Source organism: Neofelis nebulosa, chromosome 5 (genome assembly GCF_028018385.1).
Source record: "Neofelis nebulosa isolate mNeoNeb1 chromosome 5, mNeoNeb1.pri, whole genome shotgun sequence".
Taxonomy (NCBI): Eukaryota; Metazoa; Chordata; class Mammalia; order Carnivora; family Felidae; genus Neofelis; species Neofelis nebulosa.
This window is the reverse complement of record NC_080786.1, coordinates 71,445,333-71,469,133: the sequence shown is the minus strand read 5'-3', so window position 1 is coordinate 71,469,133 and position 23,801 is coordinate 71,445,333. Positions and strand designations below refer to the sequence as shown.

The window sequence follows — 23,801 nt, the reverse complement described above, 5'->3', positions numbered from 1 at the left end:
GCTTTTTTTTTTTTTTTTAATGAAATTGATAGATCATGACTACATTTGTAAATTCATACTTGAATAAGTTTAGTCTTATTAAAGATATTTTGAGAAAATATAAAACAATGAAATTTTTCTTCCTCCTTGCTTAACCTAGAAGGAGTAACAAAAATAAGAATCACCTAAAAATATACATGGCTCTTAGCATAACCACAAAATTATTGTAGTGACAGATTAAATAAGGTTTCAGATAAGATTTAAGACTTAACTGGCTTACAAAATGCATTAAGAAAACCTTTCCATACTTACCAACATGAAGAATGGAGTCTACTGTTGGTAGTGAAAATCAGTTACCTAAACTACACTAAACGTACAATGGACTGATCCCCTCCCCCCGCCCACCAACCGCCCCCAACCCCCTACTAAAACTCATATGTCATTGTGTAAAAAGTGAGAAAATTTCCTTATGGCTCATAACTGTCACTTTATGCTAACTAGCACGGCTGTAATATTAACATGTCTAAAACTAAGGAAAAGGAACGACGCTTCACTGATAAAAAGAAAGTGTAAAACCTTAATCAAGTGGAATACTTGGATGAAATAAGTTTATTTAAAAACTAACATCCCAACTTGGGAAGCTCCTAATGAATTCTAAACACTTCTGAGCTTTAGAACCTGATGCTTACACCTTTTATGAATGATACTTCTTGACTAGGACTAGCGAGCAGTGTGTAGGCAAATAGAAATGTGTGCAGATATACACACACCAATTTCACTAATAATAAAGAAAAGGAAGACAGCTAATTTTGAATGCCGAATTCAAAAACCTAGTACCACAAACCTGGCGCTGTAGCCTTTTCCATGGCTGGAGCAATGATTAAATTTTAACCAAATTTTTTTCTTAATGTCTCCAATGCCATTAAAAAAGGCATGCCAACTCTGACTTTTTATAAATCTAAACTACAGTGCTCTGGAAATTTCTGTAACATCAGAGCCTGGTATTGAATTGTGACTCATTTACTTTTTTTTCTTATTAACCTTCTGAGGTAGAGTTACCAATCCAATTTTATCAGGACCATAGTTATCTCGAGCTAAACCCCATAATCTTTTCAGAAAATGAAAATAACTTTGTAAAGAAAAGAAAAAAGGCTTTCCAGGCCATGGCGCGTAAGATACATTTATAATTTTAATGTAACAATTAAAAAATAAAAATGGTTTGTGTTTATATTTTAAAAAACAGCCCAGCTGTATTTCTCTGTCACCAATAATTGTTATCTGAGGATCCTGTCCATGCTGAGTTTTATACTTCAGCCCTCACAATGCCATCCTTGAGGAAGAGTTATTTCCCTCCTGGTATGCACAGTATACTCACAGCTTTCTGCCTTGTCTTTCGAAGGCCCCGTCTAAGGCTTCCCTTAGAAGGGCCCCATCTGAGCAGGATGGGCACGAAGAATGTAATTCATTCAAACAGACTCCCCTTCTTCTTCTGCCCCCTCCTTCCACATTCCCCTCTTCTCAAAAACATCTGAAGTATGAAAGTTGTTTTTAGATAGGAGAAGCACCACAATCCATTAACGCCGCATAGGGTCTTTAAACTCAATATTTTAGTGATGTCTTGGACATCAAAATCGATTTTTAAGGTGGATTCCAAGTATGTGGGTCCAGCCCAGGTCTGCAGTTTGTGTAGACATAGAAACAAAAGTCAAAACATTCAGAAAAGGTTAACCTGCTGACTTTAAAATAATGCTGGAAATCAATTTTTTTTTTTTTTTCAAAGAGTTGGCAAGCATGGGCTATTGGGTCAGAATAGGAATTAAATGGATTTATAAAATCGTTAACAAACAAATCCAAGTTTATGTGTTGTGAAATTTCCATGGTTCTTTTAAAATAGATAGGCTGCTCATAATTTTTTTATGATGCTAGATCGCTCAATTTTTGATGGAAAAAGAATACAGATGGACTGTGTTTTACCTATGTGAAAATCACCAATCCATTTAAAATAAAATCCAAGAGGGTATATACATTCTAATCAAGTCATTGATTATTTTCCTGATTAATAAGAACTACACTTTACACAAAATACTTTATCAGCAGCTGTTTTCATCAAAAACCAATAGTCATAGTTTCACAGTTGAAAAAATTACACATTAAAATATTTTACAATTCATTGTATATTCACCAGGTTCCCATTTCCTAAAGGGCTTATAATATAAAGCAGATTAGAAGGGAAAACCTCAAAGTTGATTACTTTGACACTGAGTTTTACAGAGGACACTAAGAACCACAAAAAGCTTAGGTTCTATCAGAAAATAGTGACCAAATTCCATTCTTCTTTAAAAAAATCCAATTAGAAACATCTTTTTTAAAAACCAAATTCTACAATATGATTAACAGATTTCAAATTAACAGCAGTCTAAAAATCTTCAAAATAAATGATTCTGTATAGCTGAGAATATGATAAAAAGTTAAAACATGATTTTCAGATTATATCTTACTAGAATGTGTTTAAAATTAGGTTTTATTTTCTTTAGGTTCTTTAAACCTGCTTGTTTTTTTTTTTTCCTCCGAAAGTCATTGAAGGAAGTTATTTCTCAAGTGACCAAATGAGACTGTCGAGTCAACAGTGGGTTATACCACATTCAGTGACAAGAATGGTCGGCCACAGGAACTGACCAATCCATTGGCGGGGGGGGGGGGGGGGGGGGGGGTGACCAGACACTGCACTACCTGGAAACGGCTTACCATTGACTTGACATCTTAGTCACCCCATGTAGCATTCAATTCAATTTTTGGTTCTTTGCCTTCTGAGCACTACCTGGCCTTTTTTTTCTTATTTTTAATGTTGTTTGCTTAAACTCCGCTTGGATTTGTTTAAAACTTACTTTGCTTTTAGCGAAATCACTTAACCTATAGAATCTTAATTCTTAGTAAAATTTGTCTACGCTTCTTCAAACAGAATTAACTTGGTTGTAATAACTATTGAAAATAAATGTAAATGATGAAATAAGCTGTGTGGCTTGTGTTTTAATGGTGGAGAGGTCCCAGGGGAAGGGAACTATCTGGGCTCATGTGAGAAATGCACAAATTATATACATTTTGTGCAAGGAAGCTCAAAACTTTTTTGGCACTCGGGTAAAATGTGGTTCTCGGTTAAATCTCCAGTTTCTACCATCAGAGTTTCAGATTTGTACCATTTCACTGAGTTTTCCTGTAATTAATTCCTGACATAGAAAAGACTGGGATGTTAGCATGTGTTAACTGAATATATCTAAAAGGCACAAAATGTTAAACAAATTTTAATAAGTTATGAAACCTCTATCTGCAAAAGAATCTATTTGGCTTCCTGCTTAAAATGGGAGTTTAAATTCTTAACTATTCCAAGACAGTTTACAGAAGTAAGTTCCCCTAATTTTCAAATTTATTTTTCTTGTTGGCAATATTATGTACATGCTTTAGTGAAGTACCTAAATCTCCAATAATTAGGCCCTTTAAGGGTTCTAAGACAGCCAAATATTAAGAGTATTTGTATTAGAGTCCCTTGTTCGCTATTCAAGACTTCTATTATAGGTAACTGATTTCATAAGTGAATATCGTTTAAGTGATGCTGTTTTACTAGAGTATATAATGTACACTTTTTATAAAGTTGTATTCCAATAATATGCCTAATCTAGAAAACTGTCAGTAAATTATTGCACTTTTTCTGGTGTGGCACCTGGACGTTTGCTAAAGCTATTTCCTAGGGCATTAATCATTCATTTCAAATACTGACTAAAATAACAGATTCTAGAGTGATGACTAGCATTAGCCCCTACATCTTGGGTTAATGTTTTCCAAAGTGTTTAAGAATGCATCCTGTACTCAAATGCAATTTAATAAAGTTGAAGAGTGAGCCCTAACCGCTTGGAAATGGGACATGATCTTAAAATGGTTTAAGGTCCTACTTTTATTATCAAGATATTGCATAAAGAGCCTAAGAAGGTAGAAAGTTCATGGTTTCTATTCCCCCATATTGTAAAGTATTATTCATGAGCATACCTGGGTAGAGGGGCTGAAGCAATCAGGAAGATATGCTATATTGTGTCAATTTTGGTAACTAGTTTCATGATTGAGGCAATATCAACTATAAAAGAAGGTGGAAAATGGGGGATTCATATGAAAACAGAAATAAAAGGAAAGAGGATGAACTGTAATCTGTTTTCCTTATGTAGTTATGCACTAGTCATTGGTATAAATGGGATAGTGCCTGAGCCTCACCCACGGACCGAGAGAAAAGCTGACCATGCTGCTACGGACAATAAAAAATTTGGGGTGCAAAACAATGCATGACTATGGGACAGATCATGTAAATAAAGAATATATATTAATGATAGTTTCTATAATATAAATAGCCTTTAATAAAAAAAATAATCTTTTTAATAACATTAATACTCACTTCTATTTTCTGGAAACATGCATGAAAAATGTATTCAATTCAATTGCAAAAGGAGAAAAAAAAAATCAACCTAAGGCGAATACTGTACAATTCTGGAGCAAGAGCTTTTCCTGCTCATTCTTTCTCTATGATGATTATTGTACTCTGTGGGAGCCCAGAATTTCCCTGGGATAAGAATCAGATTCTTGTAAATACTGTCCAGAAAAAAAAAACAAAACCAAAAACACCACCTTATAACAGGTCTCATTTGTGACTGCTTCCAAAACTTTGCAGATAAGACCCCATATCGTCAAAAGGTTTGATTTATTAAAAAGGAAAAGTCTCCGGTGAAATCTCAAGAGTCCCTTCCACCCCAAGCAGTTTTCTTCATTAAACAAGGAGTCAAAAAAACCCACTTCAAACTATAAATTGAACAGCAATGGAAAAATAAGAAATCTTCATTATTTTCTAATCTTAATGCAATTTAACATCAAACTTCAGTTTCCTTGGACCTAATGCAATAATAGACTTTGTTGTGTCCACAATTTCAAAACATAGAACATTTGCAAGACAAAAAAAGAACATCATTCTTTTTCCTTCTCCACCATTTCTATATATTTTGGGGTTTTTTTGTTTTGTTTTCTTTTTTAAAAAAAGATACAAACAATCTTCAAAGTTTACCTTTTTGGACTTAAGGCATAACATGAAATTGCGCATTATTCTAAAGCTTAATTTTGAAATGAACTAGTTTAGTGCTCTCAAACCCTGTTTGCGTTTACATTATTTAAATTATATAGTATTTTATTTCTGTTCTTGTGTAAATTCTAATGCTGTTCATGGATTGTGCAATTCCTATGCAATCAGTCTTTGCCTGTTGACAGTTATTAACAGTGCAGTATAGAATCCAGATAATGAGCTTTTGGTTTCTCAGTTATCATTTCAGTTCAAAGCATGCTGCTTAATTGTGTGGAAGATCCAATCCATTTTTGTTGTCCAGCCACCATGATGTGCATCATTCATTTGTTTCATGAAATATTCCAAAGCCTCTTGTTCAGTTTTATCTAAAGCTAGGGTCTTTCGAATGTATGCAATATCATCAAAAGATTGCAGTTCTGGCATTCCAGAGCCAAGCATCATTGAGAAGAGATTTATGAAGAGATTGGCATGCTGCCGAATAGCTAGATAAGCCTTGTAACACATCTCCTGAAACCTATAAGTAATAAGAACAGTTTCATCAGTATGGAACAAATGGGGTTAATATGTTCAGGTCTCTGCTCAAATGTCACGTCATTAGACAGGCCTTCTTGGGCAAACCTATGAAAAATAACATTTCTCTTCCCACTCCCCTTACCAACACTTTTTACTCTCTTTACCCCACACTAAAATGTAACCTCTGTGAGTCCATAAGGATTTTGTTTACTGCTTTATCACCAGCACCTAGAATGATGCCTGGCACATTAGCAGTTTACCAAGGATTTATTAAATGTTTGAACTGGTCCATACTAAAGCCTTTAGGGTTTGGGCTACGGCCAGGATAGAGTTACAGACAAAATGAGATTTTAGAATTTAAAAGTACTTTAAGGTTTGAGATAGACTGATGATATACCAGAAGGTGGTAGGAAAAATTATGAATACACATGGTAATTACGGTTGACTGATTTCCTCAAATTGTAGGGCTAAAAAAATGTTGTCTTAAGCACTACACATTATTTGTCAATATAGAGAAGGTGTAGTCCATTCATTTAAACAACAGTAAATAAAAACTTTTAATATATTAAGAAGATTAAGAATCACTTTCTTAGGCTTTAATTAACTAAATAAATCATTTCAGGCCTTAATTAACTTAATAAATTGTTTTCCCTCCAGTTTTCATAGCATTACACAACAAATAAATAAACACATTAAAATATTCAGTTATGCCAAAATGTTAACATTAAGTTGCTTGAAAAATATCACTTATTTTTGATAGAGCAGCAAGAATTCGGTACTTTGCATTTTTGATTTCTGGAACTTACCTTTCGAATTCTCTTGTCTTTGTGCATTCTTGGGCTCCTTTACTAATCACTATTAAGAAATCTTGTGTCAAAACAAATGGCACACGTTCCCGTTTATAACCAAATTTTTTCTTCTTATGATCCAAAAAGTGTCCAAAATCTATATGAAATAGCTTTCAAAAATAAATAATTATATTATAGTTTGACCAATGCAGAATACAATATCCTGAATTAATAAATTTAAGAATGCCAAAACATTTTAAAAAGAGAAAGCTATTACTTGTCCATCATCTTTAACCATGATGTTACTATTGTGACGATCTCCGATTCCCAGTATGAAGGTGGCAACACAATATCCAGCACATGAACGTGTGAACAGGTCAATGGCTGCATCGTATCTACAAAGAAGAAATAAACACCTTTTCAGCAGTGTGGAAATACAGAGTAAGCCAGTCCAAATTGGGAAAAGATGATCAAAGTCTCTACTGAAGAAGGAAAACAATCACTGACATTAAGAAGAGGAAGTAATTATGTGCAAAGATTTGAGACAGAAAGTACATTTCTACATATCCTCTGACTAAAGTGGAATTTTTATTATAGTGAAAAAATACTGAACATGTCATGAAAAAAACATTTTTTCTAATCACTTCAACAGTGACCTTGAAGTATATTTTGAAACGTTCAATGATCATTTTTTTTTTTTTTTTAAAGAATAAGCAATAAGAGAAACACATTTTAGATACCTAAAACTGGATGTATAAAGTTGGGTATATAGGATTTCACCAAAATTATAAGCAATTCAATTCTGATCATTCAAACACAAAATCTCAAACATTTCAAATGTTGAGCATGGTTTTTTCCCAAGTAAGTACAAATGTCTTCTCTGGTCTCAGAGAAATGTACACAACCATTAAAAGCCTCAGCTAACAAAAACTTAGATGAACACAGGAAGACAAGAATAATAAACTCACATTTCGCCTTTGTTCTTGTCTTTGAGCCACTGGTGTAGCGTGTGGCTGTTGAACTGCAGTGCGCCTTTCAGGCCACCTTTGCATTGAATCTGCATAATAGTGTGAGAATTTCTCACCACCTCAATAAGTCCCACACAGTCACCGATTGACAGACAACCATAAGGTAACATTCTGAAAAAGGATCAAAAACATTTGCAATTAAATGATGGCATTTTAAAATAGCAAATATTTTAATAGTCTAATTACAGGAATATTCTTTTTGCAAATTTGTCATGCATCATCTTCACTCCTTTAATTTTAATTTTCTTTTATTGAAGTATGACAAACATTCCTAGAAAAATCCTCAAAATTATCTGCCATCATTTGTTATAACCTTCAAATGAGAAAGCATTTAATTATGTAAGAGAAAAACATTAAGAAAATTATTGTGGCAATTAAAATTGCGTAAACATTTATGACTTTAAAAATATGGGTGAATTTCAATTTGTTTAACTGACATCTAAGTAATACTTTAAGGCAGCAGTTCTCAGATATTTGGTCTCAGGACTCCTTTGTACTCTTAAAAATTACCCAGATCCTAAAGAGCTTTTATTTATGTGGGTTATATCTACTGATAATAGAAATTAAAACAGAGAAAATAACAAATTAAAGTATTAACTAATCTAAAAATAAACTATTCTGTAGTAATATAAATAATATTTTTTTAATGAAACGAAGAACCTTATATTAAAATAATTCTTGGTAAGAACAGTGACACAATCCCCTATTTTAAAAATCTAATGTCTCATTCCACAGTGCTGAGTTGGATGCTCATGTACACCTTCTGTACTCAATCTAATGCCATGTTTTAATTGAAGCATATGAAGAAAATATGGCCTTGTACTGTTATGTAGGTAGAAAAAAGAGGAGTATTCGAATAGCTTTTTCAGATAACTGTAGATATTTTTCTTTGGTACTACTCTAAAGCTGGATAAGAAGTAGTTTCTCAAGTTGCAGTTTGGAATATGAAACCATCTTAAACTCTTTACACTCTGTTACATTAAAATCCATTTGTCTATCTTGCCTCTGAATCGAACTTTTACCCATATGTGACTTTATCACATGCTGCATTGGTCACTTGGAAGATACCAGTTCACTGAGTTATGAAGATCTTTCAAATGCTGATATGTTTCATCATACCAACTAAAAAAATCACAATTGTTAATAACACCACTGATCTCCTCAGTAAAATCTTTACTTGGAGGAAGCTGTTCTGCTTACATACAAGTTTTTCAAAATTCTGATTTTTGCTTGAGAGCTCAAATTTGATCTTTGACAATAGTGTCAGTTGTTCACCTTGAAGGGATAGGCTCATATCAACTCATTTGAAAGAAAATGTCTGCCAAACACCTATGTCTCAATAACCAAAACTTATCTATTAGTTATTCTTTAAGTGGTGTTCCATGAAAAAAAAAAAAGCAGCTAGTTCAACTTACAACTCTAATAACCCACAAATGCTTTTTCTTGATAAAATCATACTTGGATACACAGCAGAAGTGCTGTATGGATTCCTCCCATTCATCACATGGTATTAAAAAGGACATGTAGTCAAGGGAGATGTGAGGAGGAATTAAAGAGACAATGAAAAAAAATACCATTTGGCACGTAAGTACTAAAAAGTATGGTTTTCCTTGCTCTGTTGTTCTCATAAGCTACTGGCAATTCTTTCCATCTTTCTTCGACTTAAGTTCCTAAAAGATTACAATCCACACTTATTTTCATTTTCTGAATTCCATATAGCATAACTTCTACACCTACTACTCTACTGACTCAGTTCTTCTTACAGTTAACCATGAATCATCAAATCCAAGAGCTTTTTCATAGTCCTTATGGTCTTACATCCCCTGAAGCACCTGATACTATAAACTGTTTGTGACTCTCTCCTCTCTTTTGGATTCTGCGAATTAAAAATTCTGGTTGACCTATCCCTTTGACCATTTCTTTCCTGGAAGCTTTCCTTCTACCTGCCCTGATAAATACAGGGATTTCTTAAGGTTGTACTCCTGCTCATTCTTTCTTTACATTTTAATTTTATTACTGTTGAACATGCTCATAGTTTAAAGAGTCATATAGTCCTGTAAGGCTTGTTATAAAAAAAATAAAGCAGAGAATCCAAGTTTTTTTAAGAATAAAAATGCTATGATTTTGCTTAAATTTATATTTTATTTATAATTAAACTTAAAAAATGTTTACTTAAATTACTTAAGTTAAAGAAATTTAGAAAACATTTTAAAACTTAAAACCTTTTTGAAGATCCAACTTACCTTCCAATGATCTAGCGTAACTTTAGGTGCTTTTTTAGCATAGTCTCTAATTCACAATTAAATATTGTAATTACCACAGTTACAGTTAACTTCTTTACTCTGTCTAGTTCTGCATTCTCTCTTTTGTTTTGTACTTCCCTGGGGACAGGGTAGTAATGGCATGTGTCTCTCAGATATAGAAAATTATACCAAAAGAGGAACCTTGATTAATATAACATTAATTGTTTTTGGAAAGCAGAAGGGATTAAGTCAGGAATTAAAAATTTGAAGATGATGACTCAATTTTGTACTTTAGCAAATTACTTGATGTGTCCATTTTTCTTCTGCAATAAGAGAGTTCTACTATGTGTCGCTGATACATCTTTATATAGCAGCTACCCTCCATCTTTAAGAGGCATACAAACAGACCCTAATCTACTCTGCTGCTGCAGCTAGAGTTGACTCCTATGATCACTTAAACAGACATTTTTCTTTTGGAAAGAGAGTGGCCTTTGCTGGAATGACCCTAGATTTGCAAAGAGATAATAAAGAAAAGGAAACACTATGAGAAAAGAAATGACCAGGACAAGATGAAGCATGACAGAAAATTTAAGAGATAATACTGATAATTGTAGAAAGTTGGGCAGAAATCAACAGAATGGCAAAAGCTTTTTTCTTTTCCTTTCTTTTTTTTTTTTTTTTTTTTTTTTTAAAGCTTACTTATTTATCCCGAGAGAGACAGAGACAGTGCGAGCTGGGGAAGGGCAGAGAGAGAGGGAGATGGAGAATCCCCAGCAGAATCCGCACTGTCAGCACAGAGCCCGACGCGGGGCTCGAACTCATGAAATTGTGAGATCATGACCTGAGTCAAAACCAAGGGTCGGAGGCTTAACCGACAGTGTCACACGGGTGCTCCGAAGGGCAAAAGCTTTGAGTTCTTTTAGTTCTTTTCATAAATTTTGCTATCAAACTGATTCAAGATTAGAGGCTTTATAAAGTTTTAAAATTAGAAAATTTATATTATGAAAGAAATTGTCTCTAAACCTCTTAACTTCTGAATGAAAATAGGGGGCTTTTGCATCTTCTATGTCATGTCCCAAACAGTAACACTCCAGACACAGTTGTAGAGCCCTTACCAGCTTATTAGAGATACCTCTTCTTACCTACCTGAATCTCTCAGCCATTCTAAGGCAAAGAAGAGGAAGACAAATGAAAGTTGTGTAATCGACTAGTATTAATTACTCTACTCCATACATTTCCTTATAGATAAATGCCCCGTTATGCTTTATAACTGATATTTACTAATTTTCTCAGGATAACTTTTAACATACATGTTGCCTTACTTGTTACCTACCGAAGATCAAGGCCTTGATTTTGCCAGATATTTTCCATAATGCGAATGATCTGCAGTGTTAACATATCTTGCCGTAAATCTGCAATTCAAATGATATGTACCACCACTTAATGCCATAAATGCAAATTTGGGTGTCATGTTATCACACTGCTTTCAAACAGAAAATAAATACAGCTATATTTACTTTTCAAATTGATCTATAAGGAAGCAATATTTTGATTCTTTAACCCAGTCTAAAGTATCTGCATAAACCCATCTGCATAACAATGTAGGATAAGCTACTATGTATTTCAGAAAAATTTTAGACTAAAATATTTAAAGTACTTATTTTTCTGAATCCTTAGATTTGAACTTGTTTATATTAACATATTGGGACTAATAGAATTCAGTGCTGAAATGTCATTCCCCCAAAGGCAACCCATCAAAAATCCTTCCATTGCTCCCCCAGCAACCTGTTTTCCAAGTACATTAGAACCTTCTTTAATATTTCTTAGTAGACTACACTTTTCTTTTGTAGCATGTGTAATTCTATTTTTGTAATTATTTGTTTAGTATCTCTCTTCTCCCTGCTAGACTGTAAACTTTAAGAGGGCAGGGATTCTGTTTTATTTTTACAATTTGATGGCTTAGCACATCAAATATTTATGGAATGAATGGATACTCACACAGCTAAGCAAATAGTTAGAAAGTTATTTCAGGCCATTTGGTTCTCAATTTAGTACTTCTTTTCTTTTTAATAATCATACATACATGTTCTAAAGGTTAAGACATCTGTTTAATATTATGTATTTTAACCACATGCATATTCCTTAAATGGCTTTCAATAGTCTTCATAGTTCATAAATATCCTGTGTATAAAAAGATAGCTAAATTCATGCATCATAAGTTCATTAATACTCTTCCTTACCATCCCCATTTTTAAAGATGATCTCATTGTTCTGAAAGAGTAACTCTGACATGATGTCTGGGTTCTCCCAATTCAACCACAGTGGCCTTTTTGCAGAGGACATAATTCGACACTCTTCAAGCCTTTAAAATAGTTAAAAACTTTACCAGGTACCTTACATTTTTTATTCTTTCACCCTCAAATTTATTTTAAAATACACAGTATAGTTTTTGAAGTGTTATAAAAACTTAAAACCTTCTCACTTCCATTTATGAATTCATTTCTAAGGGGAGTATAAAGAAAAAATAAATATTAAGGTTAAAAATTTCTTATATGATAACAGAAATTTTCAACAAATATAGGGACATACCACTAGGTTTACAGATATTACATTTCTTTTTTTTATTATTATTTTTTAATGTTTATTTCGGGGGGGGGGGAGGGGCAGAGACAGAGGGAGGCACAGAATCCAAAGCAGGCTCCAGGCTCTGAGCTGTCAGCACAGAGCCTGATACAGGGCTGGAACTCACAAGCCGTGAGCTCATTAGCTGAAGTTGGACGCTTAACTGACTGAGCCACCCAGGTGCTCCCAGATACTACATTTCATTTTTGTATTGTATGAAACCAGAAATTCTGGCCAGAGAAAGTTTTAAACTGTATTATTAAAGTAATAAAAACTCATTCTGACTAAATGCAGTTCTGAACTTAAGGAAATTGAACAACTCTTATTTTGCAGGGTAGGATAACAGGAGAGAGAAGCATATATAATTGAACATTCTAATTATAATGGACACTTTAACTTTTCTCTACATTTTCTCCAGACAGGGTACTTGTTTAAACATCAATAAAACTTCCAATAAGGTACGTTACCTGAGATTTCCTAGTTGATGAGCAGGATTTAGAGGAGACAGAAAACCCTGTAGAGCATCCATGAAATCTGGTCTCCGCATTTGCTCAACTAAAAACTTCATCTGTACCTAATACATAAGCACAATCATGGTTAGACTTCATAAAAGGTAACACTAACTGCTAATCGCTTTTATATGCTGGAACCTCAGTACTGTATAGTCTGTAAATCCATATCCTGTATTTCGATCAGAAGGATTTCTATTGCACAGAGCAACACAACTCAGGCAGAGGCAGGAGGGGCAGCACCATGTACTCCCCTGTGACAATTCTGCACACTGACACAGACATGTTTTGCCTCTATAGCAGGGCTTGGTCAACTATGGAGGTTTTTGTAAATCAAACTGCATTGGATGTAGCCGTGCCAATTTATTTAGATACTGGCTGTTTTCACACTAAAATAGCAGAGTTGAGTAGTTATAACAGAGACTGCATGGCCTACAAAGTCTAAAATATTTACTATCTGGCCTTTCAAGAAAGAGTTTGCTGATCTTTGTTCCAGAGGAAAAACTATGGAGACATCACGTCAGCTTAGTAACTTTACTTTTAAGCTTTGCAGAAAACACCATGTTCATTTCTCTGTTGAGTGTTAAAAAACATCTAGTGAAGCTAAAAGAAACTGTTCGAAAAGTATTTATAAAAACATGTTACACTGAGTCTCACGCTATACTCAGGTTCAGTACGTATGCAGAAACATCTCTTTTTACTCAATTTTTAAAAAAGATTTATTTTATTTTGAGAGAGAGTGTGAGTAGGGGGAGAGGGACTAAGGGAGAGAGAAAGAGAATCTCAAGCAGGCTCTACACTCAGCACGGGAGCCTGGCATGGAGCTCAATCCCATGACCCTGGGATCCTGACGGGAGCCAAAATGAAGAACTGGGACACTTAACCAACTAAGCCACCCAGGTGCCACTCTTGCTAATCAAGTGAAACCAGAGCCCAGACTGCTGAACTATATAGCATGTAATAACTGCCATTTTGTTTTAGAAAATCTTCATCTGTCAAAAATATAAAAGGTAAGTGAGGGACGAAAGAGGTTAGAAGCTAAGGAATTAACAATAAATAATTTTCGTGCTGTAATTTTAGTAACAAAGCTTTTTTTTTTTTTTTTTTCTTTTTCTTTCTCACTATGGGTAAGTGAGTAGCTAGAAAATGTAGTTATCACTGACGAGGGCAACTCTTGCTCATGTAAAGGCATTTCTTTTTCTACCATTATCAACCGTAATGTTAGCACACTGCTTCCTATGCTTTACCATGGTTATGCTACAACATGACACCAAAGAAACACTTTTGTACCTACAGCATTCTTAGTTTCCTGTCACAATCCCATTTAAGCCAATACTAATGTAATGACTTTCACGTTCCTAATTAATCCACTGTATCAGAGCCAATCTGTGATATTAGGCTGTGAAAAATCTAGCTTTAAAGAAACCCTTATATTTACAAATTTAATATCTAGTTTCTTTTTTCTTCAATCAGTTACAATATAAATATAATAAGTTTTATTCTTTCAAAGCAGACTAGTCTACCCTTGTTCATGATTCCCAGAATCAGAAACAGTACAATTATTTTCTAATAACCTTTATTTGAACTTACATTTCACAAGTTCAATAAAGTCAATTCAGTCACAGGCTCTATGACATTTAGATTAATACAGTAACTGTCTTTTAATTTTTTTCATGCAATATTAAGGTATTGGAAAAATTCATTCAGTAGTGCTAATTTATATTCTTGTGCTTGGGAACTCATCAATATATGGGGATTTTTTTTTTTTTTTTCCATTTCATTAGAGATGAGGAATGATCTCACTTTTACTATAGGATGTGGTAGATTGAATAAAGGATAGAGAGGAAAGGTCATGAGAAATCTTTACATTTCATATTCCTCAGTTACACTAAGCTAGACTGCCGATGACGAGTGTGTGATAATGCTCACTGGGTGACTAAGAGTCCATTTTATTGTATTTATTGTATTTTGTATTTTACAGAAAGAGAGAGTGCATGTGAACAGGGGAGGGGCAGAGAGAGAGAGAGAGAGAGAGAGAGAGAGAGAGAGAGACAGAGTGCAAGCAGAAGAGGGGAAGGCAGAGAGGGAGAAACGGAATCTGAAGCAGTCTCCAGGCTCTGAGCTGTCAACACAGAGCCTGATGCCAGGCTTGACCCAGAAACTGTGAGATCATGACCTGAGCCGGAGCTGGATGCTCAACCAACTGAGCCACCCAGGTGCCCCACCTAAGAGTCCATTTTAAACTTAGAAACATACAAATTAATTTCTATTATTTTCACTTGACACTTATTTTCAAGGTCATTACTAAAAGCTAATAAATGACGAAAATTACGAAAAAAATCATTTTACAAGTTATGGTGATATAAAAGAGAAGGAAGGGAAAGAACAGAGTACATTTATTGAGTACCTTTTGTGTTCTGGGGACTGTGATATGTGCTTCAGCATTTGTCATGTAATTTAATGCTCACAACTACACTACGAAGAAAGTATCAGTACGATTTATAAATGAGGAAAATGGATCTCAAACACTAAATAACGTGTCTAACATTACACAGCTGAGAGGCGGTGGAACATGGATCCAAATCCTGATATGCTTGATTCTAATGTTCACAATCTGCATCTACATCGGACTCTCAAATTACCTTGCCCCACTGCAATGAAGGGTCTCAAAAACAATCTAAAGAGTCACATACCTTTTGTGTTTCATCCTTCTTTTCTTGTTTGAGAATGTCAGTTAAGTTAATGAGTTTTTCCATAGCTTCAACTTGCCTATTTAGGTGCTTCAAATACATCCCACATGCACGACAATACGACTCCAAAAGCAGGCCAAACCTCTGACTAACTGTTTTATTGTGCATCTCAGATCTAAAAGAACAGTGTAAGATTAAAAAAAAAAAAAAAAAAAAGAAAGAAACCCATACACACACACACACACGCACGTACACAGATGTGCACACACATTATATATATACATGGTCCTTTAAAAATTTTTTAATGTTTACTGTTAAAAAAATTAATATTTTTGAGAGAGAGTGCGTGCGTGCACACACACATACGCACACACACACATGTGCAAGTGGGGGAGGGGCAGAGACAGAGGGAGACACAGAACCTGAAGCAGGCTCTAGGCTCTGAGCTGTCAGCACAGAGCCTGATGTGGGGCTCGAACCCACAAACTGCAAGATCATGGCCTGAGCCAAAATCAGATGCTTAACCGACTGAGCCACCCAGGTGCCCCTATGTGGTCTTAAATGAGTATACGTATATAATCGCTTTTAAGAAAATAAGAAAACCCATTTCTGAAATCCAATAAATGTTATAATCATACTAACAATAAAGTGATTCAAAACCTATCACTTGTAAGCAAAAATAATCAAGAGTTTAAGATCATTCCTGGAATTGTAAATTTAATAAACTAGATTTTAGGCCTATTTCAACTACTTTTCATTTACTAATGTCAGCACAAAAATCTATTAACTATATAGCACTGATGGCTACCAGAGAGGAGGTGAGTGGGGGTGGGGGGGGGATGGGTTAGATGCATGGGGATTAAGGAGAGCACTGGCTGTGATGAGCACTGGGTATTGTATGGAAGTGCTTAATCACCACATTGTACATATTGTATACCTGAAACTAATACACACTGCATGTTAACTGGAATTTAAATAAAAACTTAAAAAAAATATAAACATGGAAAAAAGGAAATTAGGCACAAAAGTAATAAAACGAATAGGGAGGGAGTGAAGAGCTCAGTGAGTACTATTTAACTCTTCTGGCATACATGCACCTTTTCTATACTGTCTTTGAATTTAAGTTATTTTAGACCTAGCTTCAAGATTCCACCTTTGATTCATTTTAACATTAAAAAAATCAAGTTAATTATAAAGATATCAAGTTAATTTTAAATCTTTCTAAATTTAGAAAACAGTGTATGACTTGTGATGACACTGAGTATTAGATCATATTCTACAAAATACTTTTTACTCTTAATTAGCTTGTTTGCTTGTTTTCTAGTAAGAAACTTGGGATTTTTGTATTATTATTCTGAATTCTGAGGTAGGAGCTTTTGTTTAATTTTGGGTATTTTAATCCACACATACAATGAAACCAACTGCAATATTAAACAATATTAATCTAGCAAATTTTGTTTTGCTCAAAGAAAAATATAAGTCTTTAAAAATATTTCAGCTCTAATTTCTGTATAAAATTCAGTTTGAATTTTATTGCTTAAAAATTTGAGGGGAGGGGCGCCTGGGTGGCTCAGTCGGTTGAATGTCTGACTTCAGCTCAGGTCGTGATCTCACGGTTCGTGAATTCGAGCCCTGCGTCGGGCTCTGTGCTGACAGCTCAGAGCCTGGAGCCTGCTTTGGATTCTGTGCCTTCCTCTCTCTCTGCCCCTCCCGTTCATGCTCTGTCTCTCTCTGTCTCAAAAATAAATAAACATTAAAAAAAAAATTTTTTTTTAAATGAAAAAAATCTGAGGGGAAACTTACAAATATACTTTCATTATGGAATAGTCTTCCAGACAAACAAAACAACAGTATATAAGTAACGAATATTTATAGATCTATTAAGAAAGCAAGTAATATATACCTAAGAATTTAATGGGAAAATAGCGTGACTTACTTTAAATGCCAAAAGAAAAAGTGCCCAATCCTTTGATTAGTCAATGCTTTCTTGAGTAAAAATCTCACAAGCAGGTTATCCAAATACTGTTCATATTTTAGGACCTATGTGATTAAACACAAACATAAAAACAACTTTGCGTTAATCAGGGTCAGTTTTTGCATGGTTAGATTTACAGAGAATTTTTTAGAAAGCAAGTAGTCACTAATGATAATAAAACTGATTTTTAAAAAAGCATAAAACCAGGGTAGATAAAGATCCACGGTTTGGGTAAAGTTGCACAGATTTAGAATAAAACACTATTTTTCTATTTTACATTATTTTACCTGTACTAGCTGAATTAAGTACTGAGAAAGCTTGTCATCTGTTAAGTATTTTTCCAAGCATCGAACAGCAAAACCTCGAACCATAGGATCTGGGTAATTACAATCCAGAAGCTCCATTGCCTGTTCAGGTTTGATTGGAGGCCAATCTTTTACTAAGCAGTACATCTGTTATAAGAAAGACAATAAATCGTATTTAAAAAGCATAGGATAGTTGTGAGTGAATGCTGTTAAGACACTGTCTTAATTTCTTATTTTAAAATTGGTTTAGATAAGAGCTCTTCTTATGAATTCAGTGCTTAAAATGTTTAATTCTAATTAATTTTATCAGTAGACGCAGTTTGAATGGTATTTTTCTCCACCATATTACCATTATTAATATAAAACATAGTCTATTTCACCTCTTACATTTATGCAGACTTTCTGAGAGAAAACGATTTGAACAACATACCAATTTTATACAACAGTTATTCCGTAATCTCCAACATGCATTTACCTGAGCTACTTCATCTCTAGAATTCCATTTAACAGACAGAAGCAGTTTGGGTAGAATTTCAGGGATAGTTACACAATAGTGTCTGTGTGGAAAAGACAAAACAAAACAAAAAACATTTCTGCATGTTATTCAAAAGGCCTACATATCTAAATCTTCAACTATGTAATCTTTAAGAAGTTCCAAACACTTTTAAAACTCACCATTACTAGCCTTCCTTAAAATCAAAAGAAATCAGTGTTTAACACTATAGTTGCATATATATGTACATGTATCCTTAGACATAGTTATAATGGCAAGGAAGACAAAAGAAAAATCCAAATGGCAGACAAATACTTAGAAAAAATTATGATTTTATTTCATAACACTTTTTTTTTTAACATTTATTTATTTTTGAGACAGAGAGAGACAGAGCATGAACGGGGGAGGGGCAGAGAGAGAGGGAGACACAGAATCGGAAGCAGGCTCCAGGCTCTGAGCCATCAGCCCAGAGCCTGACGCGGGGCTCGAACTCACGGACTGCGAGATCGTGACCTGAGCTGAAGTCGGACGCTCAACCGACTGAGCCACCCAGGCGCCCCTCATAACACTCTTTATATAGCTCTTTTAATTTACCTACTTATGCAACAGAAACCATGCAAAGAGTCACCAGTTCTACTGTTAAGTTGCTGGACAAAATTTCTGCAGAAATGCACTGCAACTGCTTTATTTAAATAAATCACTGTATACTTTCCAAGTAGTGGGATAATTTCTTCATAAGTGAAAATAAAGCACTGCACTATTACTTTGAGGAGGTATAAGAAAAAAAAATGGAAGGAACGCCTTAAAATGGAAATATCTAGACCAGCTAAATCACAACTAAATTGATCTAAAACTACTAGTTTTTTTTTTTGGATCTTGAATTTCATTAAAAAAAGCTCCAAAAACCAAATCCTAAAAAAGTGCTATTAGGGATTTAGAATTTTAAAAAAGGCTTCAAGGGTTTAAGATTCAAGGTCAGTACCAAAGGAGCGTGGGTTGCTAGAAATACTGATCCTCATCCACAGCTTTAAAAAGAATAATGTTTATAATAAAAAAGTTATGTAAATTATGCTTTATGTACTTTAACAGGTATGACAGAATCTGTAAGATAAGCCAAAATCAGTTCTTTCTCCTTAATAGAAGAAACAGGGAATCTCCATTTTAACATTTACCTGTGGCTCCACAGAAAATCTTTCTCTTGTTCAGTGATTTCAGATAGAGGATCTCGGGTACAAATTGCTCGGAGCTGTTCTTTATCATTTTCTCTTAATTCGTTGTCTCTAGCTAGTCTGTTACTCTGTAAAATAAAGTAATATCTTATATGATTTTCTTTGCCATATTTTCCCCTGGATTCATGAGTTATCTACAAAAAAAGAAAAGTGCCAATAACTTTACATTGCTTATTAACTGTTGTGAAACAGTTTATTCTCATCACAAGACTTTATTTTCAGGGACAGGAAAGAATAGACTTAAGGCAGTATTTGTGGAACAAATCCAGTATCTTACTAAGTTAACATTACCACCAACCACAGAACAGCAACTGCTAAATTAGTCAAGGATAAGCCCAGACTGGGATACTAGGGGGTAGCAGTAAATAATTTGTCTTACTGGTGAGGCCCCTTCCTAGTATTCTATTAACTAATCTGCTCATGTTTCTGGAATGGAAATAAACAATAGTAAAATAATAAAATAAAAATGTAAATTCTTTCCTAAGAATTTATTTTATTCCTAATCTTTGCTTGAGTATATCCTTATAATCACTGCAAGGCTTTCAAATTTAAAAGGTAAAAATAAGAGAAAAAGGAAGAGAAAAACCCCTATTAAAACACTGAACGTTAAATGTTCAGAAACTAAAATGAAAACACTATAACTTTTAGTATAATTCCAAGATTCCAAGTAATGTGTTTATTTCCTTTAAATACAGATATATTAACTGCATAATGAATAATTCTGAATTTATATTAATTTATTATGAAAACATATATACATTCCTTCGAATGGGTTACACATATCCCCAATGGCTAAAAATGAAAGCAGGCATCCATGCTACTTGGTTTTTATTAACATTTGTTAACATTATACTAACATTTAAATACTGTTTTTATATAATAGTTCACAGAAATATCATTGGCACATGTCCATCAACAAATATTAAAACATGTACTCTGTGCCTTGTTTTGTTCTTCCTGCTGGGGTCTTAAATAATAAAAGAACCTGCACTAACAGGGCGTCCATTATAGTGAAAAAATTCAATGAACAAATAAGAAAAATATTCAAGAGTTGATATACTCTGGGTGATGTAACGGAGAATGACTGAGTGCCCATGTCACACTGGGTGTTTGGAAATGGCCTCTGAGAAGGGAATATTTAGTTTGTGATCCAAATGACAAGAAAGAACCATCCACACTTAGATGAAGGAAAAGACAACTGCAGATGGAGGAAACAGTGAAAGTGACCCAAGGAGAGGAGTTTGGCAGGAAGATCTGTAAGCCTGAAGCCTAGTAGATGAGGGGGAGGAGAGACAGGAGGTCTGTTCAGAGCATGTAAAACTTGCAAATCAGGATGAAATGTCTGGATTTTTTTTTTTTTTTTTAGTGAAAGCTATTTAAAGGATGAATCTCATGATTTGATTTGTTTCATAAAGGTTATTTTGGCTGCTCTGTGGACTGAGTAAGACCATTTAGGCTATTATAATACTCCAGGTAAGAGATAATAAATACTTAACCCTCAATTCACCAGGAAAAGTTGTCATTGTCATTTGTCATTATCATTTATCATCTTGGTCCAATGGACTCAATATTATTTGCTTATTTTTATCTGCTTTTACTTTTAATTCAAAATAACTTACAGAATAAACAACTGTGAAAAAGCTTTGTGAAAAACAATTGTGAAAACAATTTTATTAGACATCTTATTAAGAATTTAAACACAGTAGGGGAGCCTGGGTGGCTCAGTTGGTTGAGCGTCCAACTACGGCTCTGGTCATGATCTCACAAGTGGACTCATGGGCTTAAGCCATGCAACGGGCTCTACCTATGTTGACAGCTCAGAGCCTGAAGCCTGCTTCGGATTCTATGTCTCCCTCTCTCTCTGCCCCTCCTGCACTCACACTGTCTCTCTCACTCTCTCTCTCACTCAAAAATAAAACATTAAAAACCATTAATAAACAAAAATAAAACATTAAAAAAAAGAATTTAAACACAGTAAAACTAAATTCATAATCCAAAATGGGCAACATATTTTGAAAGCCACTAACTCCTTGCTCATCAACGGTCATGCAAAAGCCTGGAACATAATTTATCAGTATATACTGATTCCTAATTTCAAATAGATAGCAATAAGTTCTAGCTTATCATTACTTCTGGTTTTTCTTCTTGTACTTGAATTGTCAAAATGTATTACTTTTGAAAACTCGGACAGTAATCCAAGAAATTAAAAAATTTCTACGTCACCTTTTTCCTTCAATCATCTTTGTATACACACTTGTCTGTGATGTTTCTTCACTTAAAAAGTGTATCAGGTAAATTTTAGTGTACAGCATCATTAAAACTGGAAGAAGGATAAGGCATGGTCCAGGTTCTTGTAAAAAAAATATTGTGTGATGAGGTTATTCCTGTTGAATGACTGAGTGTGAATATCACATTTCCTTTTTGTTCTTGGAAATATGTTGTTCACTCACCATTTCTTGAGTTTGAGAAAATTCATCTAAGATATTGTTACCTGATGTTTAACCTATATGATCAATTTACTGTCATCATTAGAGACTGGAGTAGTGGTTCTCAACTGGGGTGAATTTGTCCCCTCTACCTCCCAGGACCTTTGGGGTATCATTTGTATCCTAGATTTATAAAAGTTTTCAACAGACCCAATGGTAACTGAAAAACTGACCCAGTTTTATTCTATAATAAAAATAAAAAATTTTTCTTTTTCCTTTAAAGAAAAAATTCTTCCCAGAAAGAAAAGAGTAATAAAATATTAATCCTTACAAAGAGTTAGAACTGCTCAAAAAAAAAAACAAACAAAATGTCAAAAGCTAATTGGCACAACAGACTCTGATGGTAAACTGAATTCAGTGATGAATGTATGAATAAAATAGGAAATCAATGAGTTTTAAAGTGAACTTGACTCTGATAATTCAAATGGTTTATAGGTATACCTAATCGGACAGGACTATGGACATTTTATGGGAATGAATGCTCATCAATATTTCAATCCCAATTTCAAAATTAAGGAGTTCCTGTTCAGTTATAGCAGAAGAGTTAAGAGTGAGAGGCTCAATACTTATTAAACAGTGACATTGGAGAAGTTAAACTTAAGCCTGTTTCCTTACTGGTAAAACAGGGATTATAATAGTACCTACCCTCATAGAGACTGCTTTTGAGGTTAAATGAGGTAAAATGTGAAAAAGTGATTGGTATGACTTTTGGTACACAGTAAACACTTGACAAATGTCAGCAATTATCAACAAGAAATTAAACTGACAAAATAGTAGCTACATTTTTCAAGAAAAAGAATTCCTTTTCTAAAAAACAGTTTATGTATTCTGAGAGAGACAGCACAAGCAGGGGAGGGGCAGAGAGACAGGGAAAAGAGAGAATCCCAAGCAGGATCTGCACTCTCACCATGAAGCCTGACACAGGGCTCAATCCCACTAACTGTGAGCTCATGACCTGAGCTGAAATCAAGAGCTAGACACTTAATGGATTGAGCCACCCAAGTGCCCCAAGAAAATTAATTCCTTTTTAATGTGAAAAAAGTTAATTGTACTTTTAGTATCTGATAGAATTCAGTGATGATTTTAAATTAATTTGTACTTACCAAAACACCTGCTACATGTGTCTGAAAGTATACAGGCAGCAAGGTTATGATTATGATTCTTTTTTTAATGTTTATTTATTTATGAGAGAGACAGAGAGCGAGTGAGCGAGGGGCAGAGAGAGAAGGGGACACAGAATCCAAAGCAGGCCAGGTTCCGAGCTGTCAGCACAGAGCCTGATGCGGGGCTTGAACCCACGAACTGTGAGATCATGACCTAAGCTGAAGTCAGATGCTTAACCGACTGAGCCACCCAGGCACCCCAGTTATGATTATTATTAATCAGTTTACAAAAGGGATTTGTAAACTCCTTACTGAGAACATAGCTGTAAACTAATAAAGTTCCTCATTGCAGGATTCTAGCTGGCCCTGGGTATTGCCGTTATTCAGGTAGGCATATTTCAGGACCTCTTGACCCCATATTCATTGATTGGTCTATCTTAATGTAAAACCAGGCCAAAGAAAAAGTGATAAATTTGGAACTAGGGAAAGAGACAACAAAGAGTAAAAATAACCTTTTCTCCCAGCACTGACACCTTTGCCCTTGAGATATAGTAGAGTTAGTGGTTCTTGAACCCAGGTATATGGTGGTTCCAAAGTAATGGCCAAGATGAGACAACTTGATCCATATTTAAACTCCATTTTATATGTAATCTCTCTAGGCAATCTGGAGTATGTGGTAAAGTTATTTCCTCTGCTTCCAAGCTCAACTACTAACAACATACTCATAC

At 34.4% G+C, this 23,801-nt stretch overlaps 1 protein-coding gene across 2 annotated transcripts in view; it reads right to left on the bottom strand.

The window, feature by feature from the left end:
• Positions 1-560: 560 nt before the first annotated feature.
• Positions 561-23,801, bottom strand: part of PIK3CA (phosphatidylinositol-4,5-bisphosphate 3-kinase catalytic subunit alpha) — an 87,765-nt gene continuing 64,524 nt past the window's right edge. For both annotated transcript variants that reach the window (XM_058730555.1, XM_058730556.1), the window contains exons 10-21: positions 19,428-19,552; positions 18,238-18,319; positions 17,745-17,909; positions 17,419-17,522; positions 15,486-15,657; positions 12,751-12,857; positions 11,902-12,023; positions 10,995-11,073; positions 7,359-7,529; positions 6,668-6,785; positions 6,409-6,560; positions 561-5,603 (exon numbers count right to left, since the gene is read on the bottom strand). In XM_058730555.1, the coding sequence (XP_058586538.1) occupies positions 5,333-5,603; positions 6,409-6,560; positions 6,668-6,785; positions 7,359-7,529; positions 10,995-11,073; positions 11,902-12,023; positions 12,751-12,857; positions 15,486-15,657; positions 17,419-17,522; positions 17,745-17,909; positions 18,238-18,319; positions 19,428-19,552 (1,668 nt within the window). In that variant the 3' untranslated portion in view covers positions 561-5,332. The remainder of the gene's footprint in view (positions 5,604-6,408; positions 6,561-6,667; positions 6,786-7,358; positions 7,530-10,994; positions 11,074-11,901; positions 12,024-12,750; positions 12,858-15,485; positions 15,658-17,418; positions 17,523-17,744; positions 17,910-18,237; positions 18,320-19,427; positions 19,553-23,801) is intronic.